Source organism: Penicillium expansum (genome assembly GCF_000769745.1).
Source record: "Penicillium expansum strain MD-8 chromosome Unknown contig276, whole genome shotgun sequence".
Taxonomy (NCBI): domain Eukaryota; kingdom Fungi; phylum Ascomycota; class Eurotiomycetes; order Eurotiales; family Aspergillaceae; genus Penicillium; species Penicillium expansum.
This window is the reverse complement of record NW_015971413.1, coordinates 251,997-264,109: the sequence shown is the minus strand read 5'-3', so window position 1 is coordinate 264,109 and position 12,113 is coordinate 251,997. Positions and strand designations below refer to the sequence as shown.

The following is a 12,113-nucleotide window of genomic DNA, read 5'->3' as shown; positions in this document are numbered from 1 at the left end:
ACAAGACACATTGAAGAATGCGTGTACCTAGAGTTCGGTGTCATCACCGAACCCAAACCTCGAGCCATGCCGTGAAAGAAGGTCTATGCAGACAAGCCAGGCTCGCTGGGAAGAAAGGTCTTTGGTCGACATCTCTTTCAACCAGCGAGTCGCTTTTTTGATATTTTTAGTGATATCAACAGCCTTGGCCGTGCCTATATTAGTGCGAATGAGAAGCTCGGTGAGTAGGATGGTAGTCGCCTGCATGATGTTGTGTAGGACGCACCACCACGGAGCGACGCTGTACAGCCAAGTTGAGTCTGGCTCCTCGGGCAAAAGATCGAGCATCTGACCTGCCATCTGAACGCACAAGGCTGCCATCTGCTCACACACCGTTCCCGAAGAGCTTGTTTCAGATTGTTGAAAAAGACGGCGGATGCAGGGATGCAAGATTATCAGCTTTGTGGCGTATAATCGGAAAGCAAGGCTAGAACGATGCTGCATAAATTGATGATCTGTGTCTAGCGTTGTGAAATCAAACTGCGCCGGGAGACGAGACAACCAGTTGTCGGCATGGTTGTTTAATGTTGGAATGGCAATTTCGATATCATGCCATGACCGTCGCATTGCTCTAGGAGCATACAGAGTATTAATAGCCTCCCGCAAGAGATGAGCTAGGTCCACTGCGTACAGAAAGTACAGAGAGGAGTTGGGTGTCAAATTCACTGCCCCTGTCTGGCTGGCCTTTTCTTTTTGCTTCCCCTTGCCTGACCCATGCTGTTCCGGTGTTCCTAGATCCATACTCTCTTTTGGTGAAGCCGCCGTGGTATCGGAAGTTAAAGAGGCCAAAAAGGCACTTCGAGTCCTTTGGTCGGTAATAACTTGCAGAATACGCTTATCCCAAAAGCCTTCCTCCACGAAGGGCACAGGGAGGGGTGTAGAGCAAAATATGTCCCCCGTGCTAGGTGGTCGGCCTGTCATCTCACATAACACAATATCCAACATAAACAGCGCCCACCAGACGCGATAGCGAAGTGCTTTCAAAAAGTTGGTGATGCTGTCGCTCTCGGTTCGAATGTTTAGACCCATGGTCACCGCCGATCGAATTGCAATTCCAATGAGTCTCCATGACCTAGATGAACAAGTTCCACACGTTAGAAATAAAACATGCAGAAATAGACGAGGAGGGAAAGGGACAAGAAGACCAACCTGTTAACTTGGCCAACCGATAGGAGGTAAAAAGCAGCCAAGCCCTCCACCTGTGCCTGTTGCAAGTCGGGATGATGTAGCAACACGCTACCTACATTCAGCTTCCACGCCCGTGCAAAATAAGTTTGATGGTCGTCGCAGTTTGGTTGAGGCTGATCGATGAGAACGGAATGTCTAGTCGCAATGGCAAACACTAGGTTTAGCACTATAATCCACCGTTTCCCGGGTCGCACGTTCGGATTCGCATAGAATGAACGGTACTGATTCAGAAATATTGCCTTTCCAATAATTGGAAAAGTAGGATGAACGACGTGAAAGTAAGTGTCAACGAGCCTGTTAGCGATTGGTTGTGGAGGCCGGCATGCGAGATCGATATCGTCTAAAAACAAAATTCCCGAGTCATCTTGGAAGTAGTTCACGGAAGAGATCGAAGGGCGCTCGAGGATCTCTTTGGTTCCTTTCGAACTGTTATGATCAAGGTCGCGTTTGAGTCTGTACAACCATGCCATCTCCGAATGTTCACCCACAAATCCCGTCGCTTGTACTTTCTCATCACGGTCGAAGTCCTCTTCGGTGTAGTCTACAACCGCCGAAAGAATAGATATAGGACTATCATCTGCACGGGAAGAAAACTCCGATTGGTTGGTGTGGCTTGATGGGTTGGTGAATAAAGCAGGGATAGGGGTAGGGGGAATGACTCGGGTGAGCGGAGTGCGTGCATTTAGTTCCCTCAGTGTTTGATCGACCTGTTGGGCCGACGAGGCATCGAGCTTGGGATAAAGGCTGCGCAGCAAAGCATCAAAGGTTTCAACCCGGGTGGTTAGATCATTCAGCTGCCTGTCACCTGTCAGAGAAAAAAGTACTGAAACTGGGCGAAAAAGGTTACCAACTTTACCATCTTCTCTCTTTTCCGATCGCCATACGAGCATGGCACGTTGGCATCTAGACACCGATGGCAGGCTGGGCGATGGCCACTACATTTGGCCTTTTGTTCACGGCAATTTTCACAGGCTCGACTGACTCGACCACTGCTAGTCCAACTACTGGGTTGTGCGTTCCGGGGGATAGCCACCTTGGCATTCGCACGGTCGCCTTTGAATAAAGAATAATCACGGATATCACGGCTATCGTGGGGAGGGATAGTTTCAGGATTGAACTCGAAGGGAGAAGGTTGCGGGTATCCAGGCACGGCCCAGTCATAATTGAATTCATTTTCCAGGTTCGTATATTCGAAATACGAGGCACCAGGGTTCTCACTCATATCGTTGCCAGATATAGTCTTCAAAAGGATTTGGATTTGAGCATAGGAAGGGTTTTTTTTTGCCAGACGCGAGACGCGAGACGCTAGCGCAACATCGCATCGGCCACACTGGAAGAACCGAAGAATGAGAATCATCACCCTTGCCTTGCACAAGATTAAAAAAAAATACAGAAAGTTAAAAAAAATACAAAGTAGGAGATCCCCCTACTGTGGGTATTCACAAGTGGGTTTCGACCGAATCGAGCTCTGTGGTATGTCGGAGGTCTTTGCCGGTCCGCCACTAAGAGCAGCGCTAAAACCAGTAAGCGCTTCGCTTTGCAATCTGGATGGTATTTCTGAGTACATGAGGATGGATATCGTAAAACCTTCCATATTGTGAATATGGATGTGCTGTATCGCACAAACGTTGGCGTATGTGGTCTGCACGAGGCCTTCCCGAGGTCCTCCTTGTGTTTGAAACATCCACGATTTCCATACCCATAGTTATATGAAACCTGCTCTGTAACAGGCCACGTGAAACTGATGTTCTCCCTGTACTAGGGAGAATTTCATCGTGACCTTGGATGGTTTCGACTCGTATCGCTCTCTTTCGGTCCGAGAATCACCGGTATTGCAAATATCGAGGATAGCTTGGCATTCTAACCATATCCCTGTTCGAGAACCCGGGAGAATGTATCATGTCATGAAGCAATGTTGTTCTGTTGATCAAAACCTACCGCACTCAGTAAGATTGCCCCTGGAGGTTCCTCTCTATTCAACGCTCTTGGTAAGTTTTGCACGGGGATCGTTGCTGTGCTTTCAGATCTCGGGAACACTGAATCTTGCAACAGCGCCTGTCTGGATCAAACGATCAATGCTTTCCTTTCAAGCACACCATCTTCTTCCCCTTCGGGCTTGCCTCGGTCTGAGTGGGTCGATACTCGTTCGTCATCAAATCGGAAGACCCACTGATGTCGGCACGCTCGCCCATGCCCCAGAGGCAAGCAAGACAGCAAATCATCACAAACCCATTGGTTGAAGTGACTTTTGTTGGATATTCCGGTCTTTTGTACCTACGAGTCGACGGGTCGCGTTTGATTGTGCAACCAGCTGCTGTGAACAGGCAGTCCAGCAGCTGGATGTCTGCAGCACTGTAGCAAAGAGAACAATCCAAACACCCGATTGATTTTTTGAGAGAAGATCGGAGACTGATCTTTTGCAATAATCAATGGTGGGGCTCATTTCGGTGGCAAAATTGTGGCACAGACCCAAAGGACCACACCTCTGTATAGCTGGACAATGCTCATCAAGAAGTCTCCGCCCAACCATAGTCGTTCTCTGGCTTCAATGCTCGAATCGCTATTAACGCACCATAGGCAGCATATCTAGCATTGTCTGTCATCTGTGAAGCATGTTGAAACCCAGAAGTCTGCAATGAGCATTCAACCCAGCCAAGACAGTTGACACAAACGTGATCAAAAGCATCATTCTAATATCAATACTGTGGGTCTGGAGAGAAATTCCATTATGTGATCGTGGTGTGACCTCCAGGGCTGTGATATGAACCGTGATATGAAGTGGTGCTGTTCCCCACTGCAAGCTGTGCTCAAAAGTGGTGAATGTAACTGAGCCATGCGGTTTTGCCACTAGGATTTGAGAGTAACCTCAATTCCCCAGGGCATATTGGAAGCATGGAGGAGTCTGCGATCTTGATGGACAAAGGTTGGCCTGTGGGTGTGCCCCCCCGGTTAAATCACAGTAGGTGCAGCGCGCTAGGTGAAAAAAAGAACTATTGTCATCAGCAATGACATCAAAAGAGAACGAAAAATTAGGGTCCCATTTGCATGAGAAAGACCTGAAGATTGATCACGCTTGGTGAGCGATTTCAGTTGGTTTTGAGCCGCTCAACATTAGCCTCCAGGGTTTCACCTGGGCACGGCACTGTCAGTCCCCGTGACAATGCATAGGTGCATGAAACCAAGTCTCAACCACCAACTTTGACCATTGAGTCTAAGAACATCCTCAAAACTTCCCCAAGGAGTACTGGCAGTTATAATTCCGACTCTGCAAGGTGCTTCAGGATGTGAGGATAGGGATGGGCTTGTCAGCAATGCGCCCGTTGCTGCTTTTTCTGTTAGTGCAACACGCGCAAATAAATAGCCTATAGTTCGCTGTCATTCCTCTAAGAAAATCCCAGAGATGGATTGAAAGAAAAACCCCAAATCTCTGTGTTGGAGGATAACAAAAAGAGAGGTGTGGTTCGAATTTGGAGCGATAAACAAGACTTAGGGGCATCCCGGAAATCAACTCCGAATGGCATCGAACCAATTAGGGTCCTATCGAAGAGATCAACATCATAAGCTTCTCCGCCCCTGGGATTTTAGGCAAAATTCGAATTTTCGATCCGAACCTATTCAGAGCGCCAATGGCGCCATGAAAGAAAATTCTCTGATTTGGGGAAATCAGCTCACGTCTCAGACTCTGGGGTATTATAACCAACTACACCCAAACTCACAAAACAAACTTTCCGTTCTTCACTGACGCCAAGGAAGAGCCATGCCGAAGACCCAAAAATGAGATTGGGGGCTTAGGTTATGCCTTTTTCAGTCAAGTTGGCGTCGAGTTAGGCATTCCGCCTCCGCTACGGGGGTTTCGTGTGCGTTTGTATGTGATTTCAACATCAATGGCTTGATTTGTGATAATTACGCCGATTCCAAAAGGCCTTCATGGCGTGGGAGCCTGTAATCGGTGGTTTCAGCCCACCTAACAATCATTGCAACTTATGCCATGGAAAGGCAAGCTTGCTTTTTGCTACCTACATCTATGTACTAGTATTTACTATTCACCAAATACGATGCTCGCTAACTTCCCCCCACTTCTGTCTAGCCAATCACGCATAGGTATGTCGGATTATGATGCTATTGTGTTAAGCCTCGAAGCAAGAGGCCAGAGAGAGGTTGTGACGGAGAAGATGAGCGCCCAAAATTATCTGCTAGCATCCTATGTTGTGGCCTGATCTGCCAGGCACCCGTCCAAATCTCAGTGCCCATATATCATTGTCTTGGCCAAATTGCCCGAGGCAAGAGCTGTCACGATACAAATGGGCATATCAAGATGTTCAAAGGTTATACGCACGAAATTCTGTCTTGATTGACTTCATCGGTCTTACGTGATTGGTTCTACAACTGACCATTGTTATAAACCCAGTCTACCAGAGACAATCTATATGTTGCAGCGCAAGATATGAAATCGGGTTTCAATGCTTCGTGTCTACAGTGTCCAGAAAATATGCGCCAGCCTATCAGTTAGAACAGGTTGGGCATCCATATTTGCTTTGCATGCAAGGCTAGCTCTACTCCGTAGAAACCCGCGTTTTAAGGCTCAGAGCTATTATTTCCCCCCAGAATTCAACCATCTTCGTTGTTGTTTCCCATGGGCTCTTTGGATAACAAATAGCTTATTATCCATTGATTGAATTGATTCAATGATACCTGGAAATCAACGGCTGCTATTGTATGACTGCGACATAGATCGAGGTTTATAGTTTGCCTCAGGCGTCAGTATCATGTGACCTCGTTGATTCACGTGACCGCCGTATCTCCCCTTTGCAAAGGCTATCTTTCGCAAGAACTCAGGGACGTATTCTGATATTTGAATTAACTAGTTGCATTGTAATGCAAGCATAAACGCATACAGAAATGTCTCTGCGCGGGCCCATGCGGCGGTCGCACCTGAGGCAAGTGAGCGCGGCGAGCTTGGAGAGCAGCTCCACCCACTCACTGGAGGCTTCGAACCGTGACCACGACCACGACCAAGCCACAGATGATCGGACTGTCAGGCTGTCCTCAGCAAGCTGGACACGACACCAATGTGCGCTTTGGGTGCATGATGAAACGTTTTCGCGTGAAGAGATTTTGTTGAATCCATCGGCTTTCGGCGAAACTGAAGTTCAAGTTGGGGATGTTGTCGAGATTCTGCCCATGCGGGGATCTGGGGATGCTGGCTATTCTACCCTAAAGCCCGAGGCAGCTTCGAAAGCTGCTCGCGAGAGTCATGCCGAACTCAACTCGGCGGCTCAAGCGGATAGCACCTCGAAATTCAAGACTCCACTGCAGAGCCGTTGTTTATTCGTGGTGAAGGCCTTACCACCAGAAACCAAGGCTCGGAATCCTCAATTAGAGATTTCAGTGACAAACAACATTGCCAACATCTTTGGTTTTAAGAATAGAACGCAAGTTCTATTGTCGATTGTGGACCGAGACCAATGTGCAGCGTCTCATGTCGACATTGCCTTTCGTGATCAATACATGGTCCGATCGGACATGTGGAGACTAGTCATGTCGGAGTTATCAGATAAAATCATATACAAAGGACAAAAGATCATGTTTATGGGAAGCATCAAAGCCACTGTCAAGAACATCTTTATCCGAGAGAAGAAATGCCTCTCGGGATATTTCTCACCACAAACAATCCCTATTTTCCGAAGCGAGTCCGCCAAATATGTTCTATTCATCCAAATGTCGAAAGAAATGTGGAACTTTGACTCGGAGGGGACTGGTGACATCCTCTTCAGTCGGGTTATCAATGGATTTCTACCAGAGCTCTTCAAGAGATGGGCTAATTCGGACGCAAAACATTTGGTGACCATTGTGCTGTTCACTCGAGTGGAATATGATAGGCCCACCAATTCAAGTCAGCCTAAACTCGGCGCTGGGAACTTGAACAGCAGATGCGGACCAAACAAAGTTCCGACTCGAGATTTCTATCGCGTGGTAGTGAATGATATGGCAAGCGGCCATTGGACAACCATCCTAGACGAGTTGAAGAGGGAATTCAGGACCTTTTTGCGAGATGTGTCGATACTAAAACCGGACGACATTGATGCTGTATCTGGTAGTGGTATCAAGAGCTCTTCTAAACCAAACATGGCCACCATTGCCGGGCACCCCAGTTCAGCTCTACGAGGAAACATCCTAGAGGCCATTCATCTCGCCTCTGCTCATCTAGCTTTCGACCATATCGATCGAGACATGGTTCACACTGGCACCTCAATCATTGTCATCACCCCAGGTAGCGGGGTTTTCGAGGTTTCTTATGAGTCCTTGGCTTCTACAACAGAAGCCCTTGCGAACCGAGGCATAGCAATTGACTTGGTCTGTTTGAGTCCGATGCCTCTTCATTCCGTGCCACTCTTCAAATACCGGGAGCCAGTGGAGCAAAATTCCGGGAATTTGGGAGGGGCTGGATTCAGTGGAGTCAACAGGGATAGGATGTCTCCTGAGATACATCATTCCCTTTCAAGTGTTGTTAGCAGATCATCATATCTTTCTCCAAGCTCATATCTGTCTGCAACTAGAATGAGGGAACGGGCAACACCCCAAGCCAAAGACTGGAGCTTCGGTATTCCTCATTGGCTTGATATCTCCTATTGGAATCCTGAAACATACCGAGAGGCCCGGCGAATCTTGAAAAAAGACCCAAATGCGCCTATCTCTCTTACCGTCACTCGGCCATCAAAGGCGTTCACGCCAAGGGTCCGCATGTATGAGATCCAAATGATGGGAGTCATGGAAAGTGAACAGGCAAACATCACAATCCCCTACCTTACTGAAGGGCGCGGTGGAACAAGGCCTCGTGGATCTTGGCCCGGTTACAGTTCAGCTAACCGTGTTCCCCCCAAAACCCGTTTCGCGAACCCTTCATCTTTTAAGGGACAGCTAAGTGATAGTCTTCGCCCGGGATCATTTGTTCAGAACACAGCAGACCAGAATGAATTGCAAACTCGAGATACGCAGAGTTCACGCAAGGCAGTGATGTCGTGGATGGACCAATACGATGAGAACCTTTTCGCCGTCTCTCCAAAACGACACCAGGCTACCAAGCCACACAAGGCAAAGCGACCCAGTGAATCAGAAGTCCAGGCTGCTGGTGGCGGAGTGCATGAACGGTTATCTGCCCGCTCCATCACGCGCCTCCGCCATCATGAAACGAACCCAGCAGACGAAAATGATTCATTGCACTCTGGGCCTCGTAGAATTGACTCGAATATGACTACTCCAATAAGTCCAAGCTCGGGCAAGAGCATGTCTCCCATAAAACCAGCGTTGAAAAAGACGCCGGCGCCAATCGCTTCACGAATTTCTCGGACGATCAGCTTTGCGCTTCGAGGCTTGAGCGCTACTCCGCCGAGAGCCATGGCAAGCACAGGGGTCAATGTGGAGCATGCCAGTGCTATGCCCATGACAAACCAAAGAACCCCTGCCGGGTCAATTTCTGATGCCAGGAGCATCACTTCTTTGAGCCCGTCAGAAACAGCATCGACTACATCAGTCTTCGAGGTACTTTCGCCATCTTCCACACCTGTGAAGTCTTCACAGACTCCTGCTAAGCCGATTTCCATCAAAATGCCTCCTAAAAATACACCAAAGGAATCTGAACCGCCAGAGCAGGAAGGCCCCCATGGATCGCTGTTCGTGGAAACCTCTGCGCATGAAGCCGGTCGGGACCATGGTGAAAATCATCCGAACGATCACAAGATCGAATTCACCCTCAACCACAGTCCGCGCGAGCCACATGCGCGGAACTCCCCGAGCAAAGCTTTGTCTCCGTGGGTCCGATCTGTCAACCCATGCAATACCCCGAAAGATGTGCTGCGCGATACTAGTTGGTTTGGCCGTTGGCAACATGCGTATCCCCGCCCTCCACATGTGGCTGTGGTAAAGTGGAAGAGTCTAAAGTCTCCCGCGGTGCTTCCATTAACGACGGAAGAATTTCCGACGGCTAGTGTGCTTGCTTCGGAATATTTACAGACACCATATCGTGTCTTCCCAAATGAAGATTCCGAAGGCATTGAAGCACCGAAGACACGTGGGGTACTTTTGCGAGAAATGATCTCGCTGCGGCTTTCTCATGGCTTCCAAATCATTGTTGGAAAACATGTGGCTGAAGTGTCTGCGCAGCCCGCCCTTGAATCATTAAACGTCTTCGATTTCCGAGGTCTAGAGCGCGATGGGCTTACAATATTTCTCTCCAAGGGCAATACAATCCACCGACTTGTCTGCATCCAAGGGGGAGAAGTTGAAGTGACCCGCTTTACACATCAAAACTCCGCAGTGATGACTTCTCCCAAGAAGCCTACCTTTACTCTTTATCAACCGGCGATGAAGACAATATTGAGTGCGGAATATGAGGTGAAGGATATCAAGCTTGATCCAACCTCCGAAGAGTACAACTGGAACTACGCCGATAATTATGTGGCTGGTCATCGAGACTATCTCCAAAACCCGGCTCAGCAGCTGCACTTCTGGCGAGTCCGTTACGTCTTAATTCCGCTTCAACTTCATGCCAATTCTCGGCGAAATTTGCAGACTTCCCATGAGGATAACGAGGAAGAAATTCATCTGCTGGGGATCAGCCAATTGACCCATATCTGGCAACGGTACAAATATGTGTCGCCGGAGGAAAAGCTTTTCGAGACATCAAATCCCAAGCGAGACCAGAATCCTTTGAACATCATGTACCAAACACGCAATCCATCGGAAATCGTCACAGCAGAGCTGGACCGTTTGCTACTCACCGATCCAGGGCTCGACAATGCTCCTGCCCAGCTCTTACCCGAGTCAGAACTGTTGGACAGGTCCAGTATCAGTCTTATGACGTTGGCGCAAATTATTCAAGGCGAAAAGGGCGTCCGGATGATGGACCGACGGTGGCATTGGAGGTTACACTACAATTGCTTCATCGGGTTTGAATTCACAACCTGGCTGTTGCAAAACATACGTGACATCGACACCCGTGACCAAGCAGTCAAGTTCGGCAACGAGTTAATCGATCACGGCCTGTTCCAGCACGTGGAGAAGCGACACAATTTCCGCGATGGCAACTATTTCTATCAAGTCTGTGCCGATTATCGTGTCACTCGTCCAGAGTCTCGAGGAAGCTGGTTCCCTCAGCTTAGACCAGACAAATCGATGCCGTCGACACCCGCCATCGGGACTGCCAAGGACTCTCCTGCCAGCCTCAAAGCTCGGTCAGACAGCATAGACGAACGCATACCACAAACTCCCAATACCCCTTCCAAGGCGAAGAACAAGGTCGCCATCATGCTATCCAAATCCATGAAATTCGATGTTGATCCACGCAAGCGGTCGAATCGGCCGGAAGTGATTGACCTTCACTGGGACCGACTACATAACCCCGAGAATTGCTTCCATATCGAACTCAGCTGGATGAGCACGACCCCCAAGTTGGTTGAAGATACTGTGCTTTCTTGGGCCTCGACTGCCGACAAATTCGGGCTGAAATTGGTACAGGTACCGATCGCCGAAGCCTGTGCTATCGACAAGACGCAGCCGTTCCGCAAACCCTACAAGATCAAACTCAAGGTCCCACCCCCCAAAGGACCACTGCACACAGTGTTCAACAATGCGTCATTCGCGCAACCGGGTCCACCGGATCGCCTCTACTACCAAAAGGCTATATTGCGGAAGTTTGATTTCGTACTCGACTTTGAAGCCGCCTCTGCATTCCCTGCAGATGTTGAAGTCTCCTACTCCTGGGGAAAGCCCGATTACATTTACCCGCAATTCATCCACCGAACTGGAAGTCTCCTCGCGCAGATCACGGACGAAGGCCATTTCCTCCTCCTTGCGAATCGGCTTGTGAGTACCCGTCCCACTGCGAGTCGAGACGCCGGCCGTTTCGAGAGCCACAATCGGTCCGACTTCCGAGGCCGTGCCCCGAATCACGATGGACTTGACCGCATCTCACCCCGGCTTTCCCCAATTACCCGGCCCGTTCATGACATTGGCAGTATCGGCAGCCCACTTACCCTATCCGGGTCAGCGAGCATCGACTCGTCAAGCCTGTACCGCGCTCCGGAAAACATTCTTAACCTTCTGGCCGAGTTCTGCGGCGATGCAGCCCAACTAGAGCAGTTCTACTCTGAGTCACATGCTCGTCCATTATCCACCAAGGTGGAGTCGACTACCACAAATGTAATGGATGCATCGATCCCGTCACTCGAGCTTCCTGCCAGCGTAGTCAGCCATCATATCTCACCGCCGCCAGGATTGCCATCCCGGATCACCCGTGAATCGCGTGAGGGACTGATGTCACCGGAAGTTACACGGGCCAGGGCTCGAGGGGAAAGTCTCAGCTACAATGCAAGCCCTAGGAGTGGCAGCTTACGACCCTTGATCTAACCATTCGAAGATACCCATTTGACGCTCTGATGATTTCTTTTACCCAAGTGAAATGCGATACTAGCTATGTTCTTGTTTTTATGAAGCAAAAGTGGCCGTGAAAAAAACATTTGATTTTAAACAACCCCTCCACGTATTTCCGTACAGATCTTACAAATTTCGACTCCGATTTGGGGGGAATAGAAACCTATCCAGTCTTCATCTGGATATAGCCCCTCATCCAGGCTAGAGCAAGCCACCATGAAGTTTAGCCTGATATCAGCCATTCTGCCGATATTTTAACCGCGTGCCCTGGTTGGTGGGGACATGCCGACCCGACATCCCCAAAACCCCGAGGTTTAGCCCCCCGCCTTATGTGCTACCCCGAGCTCCAGAAAATAGCGGAGCTGTTGGCGACGCTATTCGGAATCAGGCCATTGCGGACGATATGCCGTGCCAAATGAAGCAGGTCTACCTTACCCCATGGCGTGCCAGCGTAAAAC

The 12,113-nt window shown here is 49.2% G+C and overlaps 2 protein-coding genes across 2 annotated transcripts; one reads left to right on the top strand and one right to left on the bottom strand.

Moving 5' to 3' along the window:
- Positions 1-27: 27 nt before the first annotated feature.
- On the bottom strand, positions 28-2,449 carry PEX2_083740 (putative C6 transcription factor; the record flags this gene model as incomplete). Its single annotated transcript, XM_016745644.1, has 4 exons — positions 28-1,111; positions 1,189-1,244; positions 1,284-2,032; positions 2,233-2,449. The coding sequence occupies 4 exons, from the start codon at positions 2,447-2,449 to the stop codon at positions 28-30; spliced, it is 2,106 nt and encodes a 701-aa protein (XP_016595543.1).
- Positions 2,450-6,126: 3,677 nt separating this feature from the next.
- Positions 6,127-11,631, top strand: iml1 (GTPase-activating protein IML1; the record flags this gene model as incomplete). The annotated part of the gene is made up of 1 exon (XM_016745643.1): positions 6,127-11,631. The coding sequence occupies one exon, from the start codon at positions 6,127-6,129 to the stop codon at positions 11,629-11,631; it is 5,505 nt and encodes a 1,834-aa protein (XP_016595542.1).
- Between the last annotated feature and the right edge of the window lie 482 nt (positions 11,632-12,113).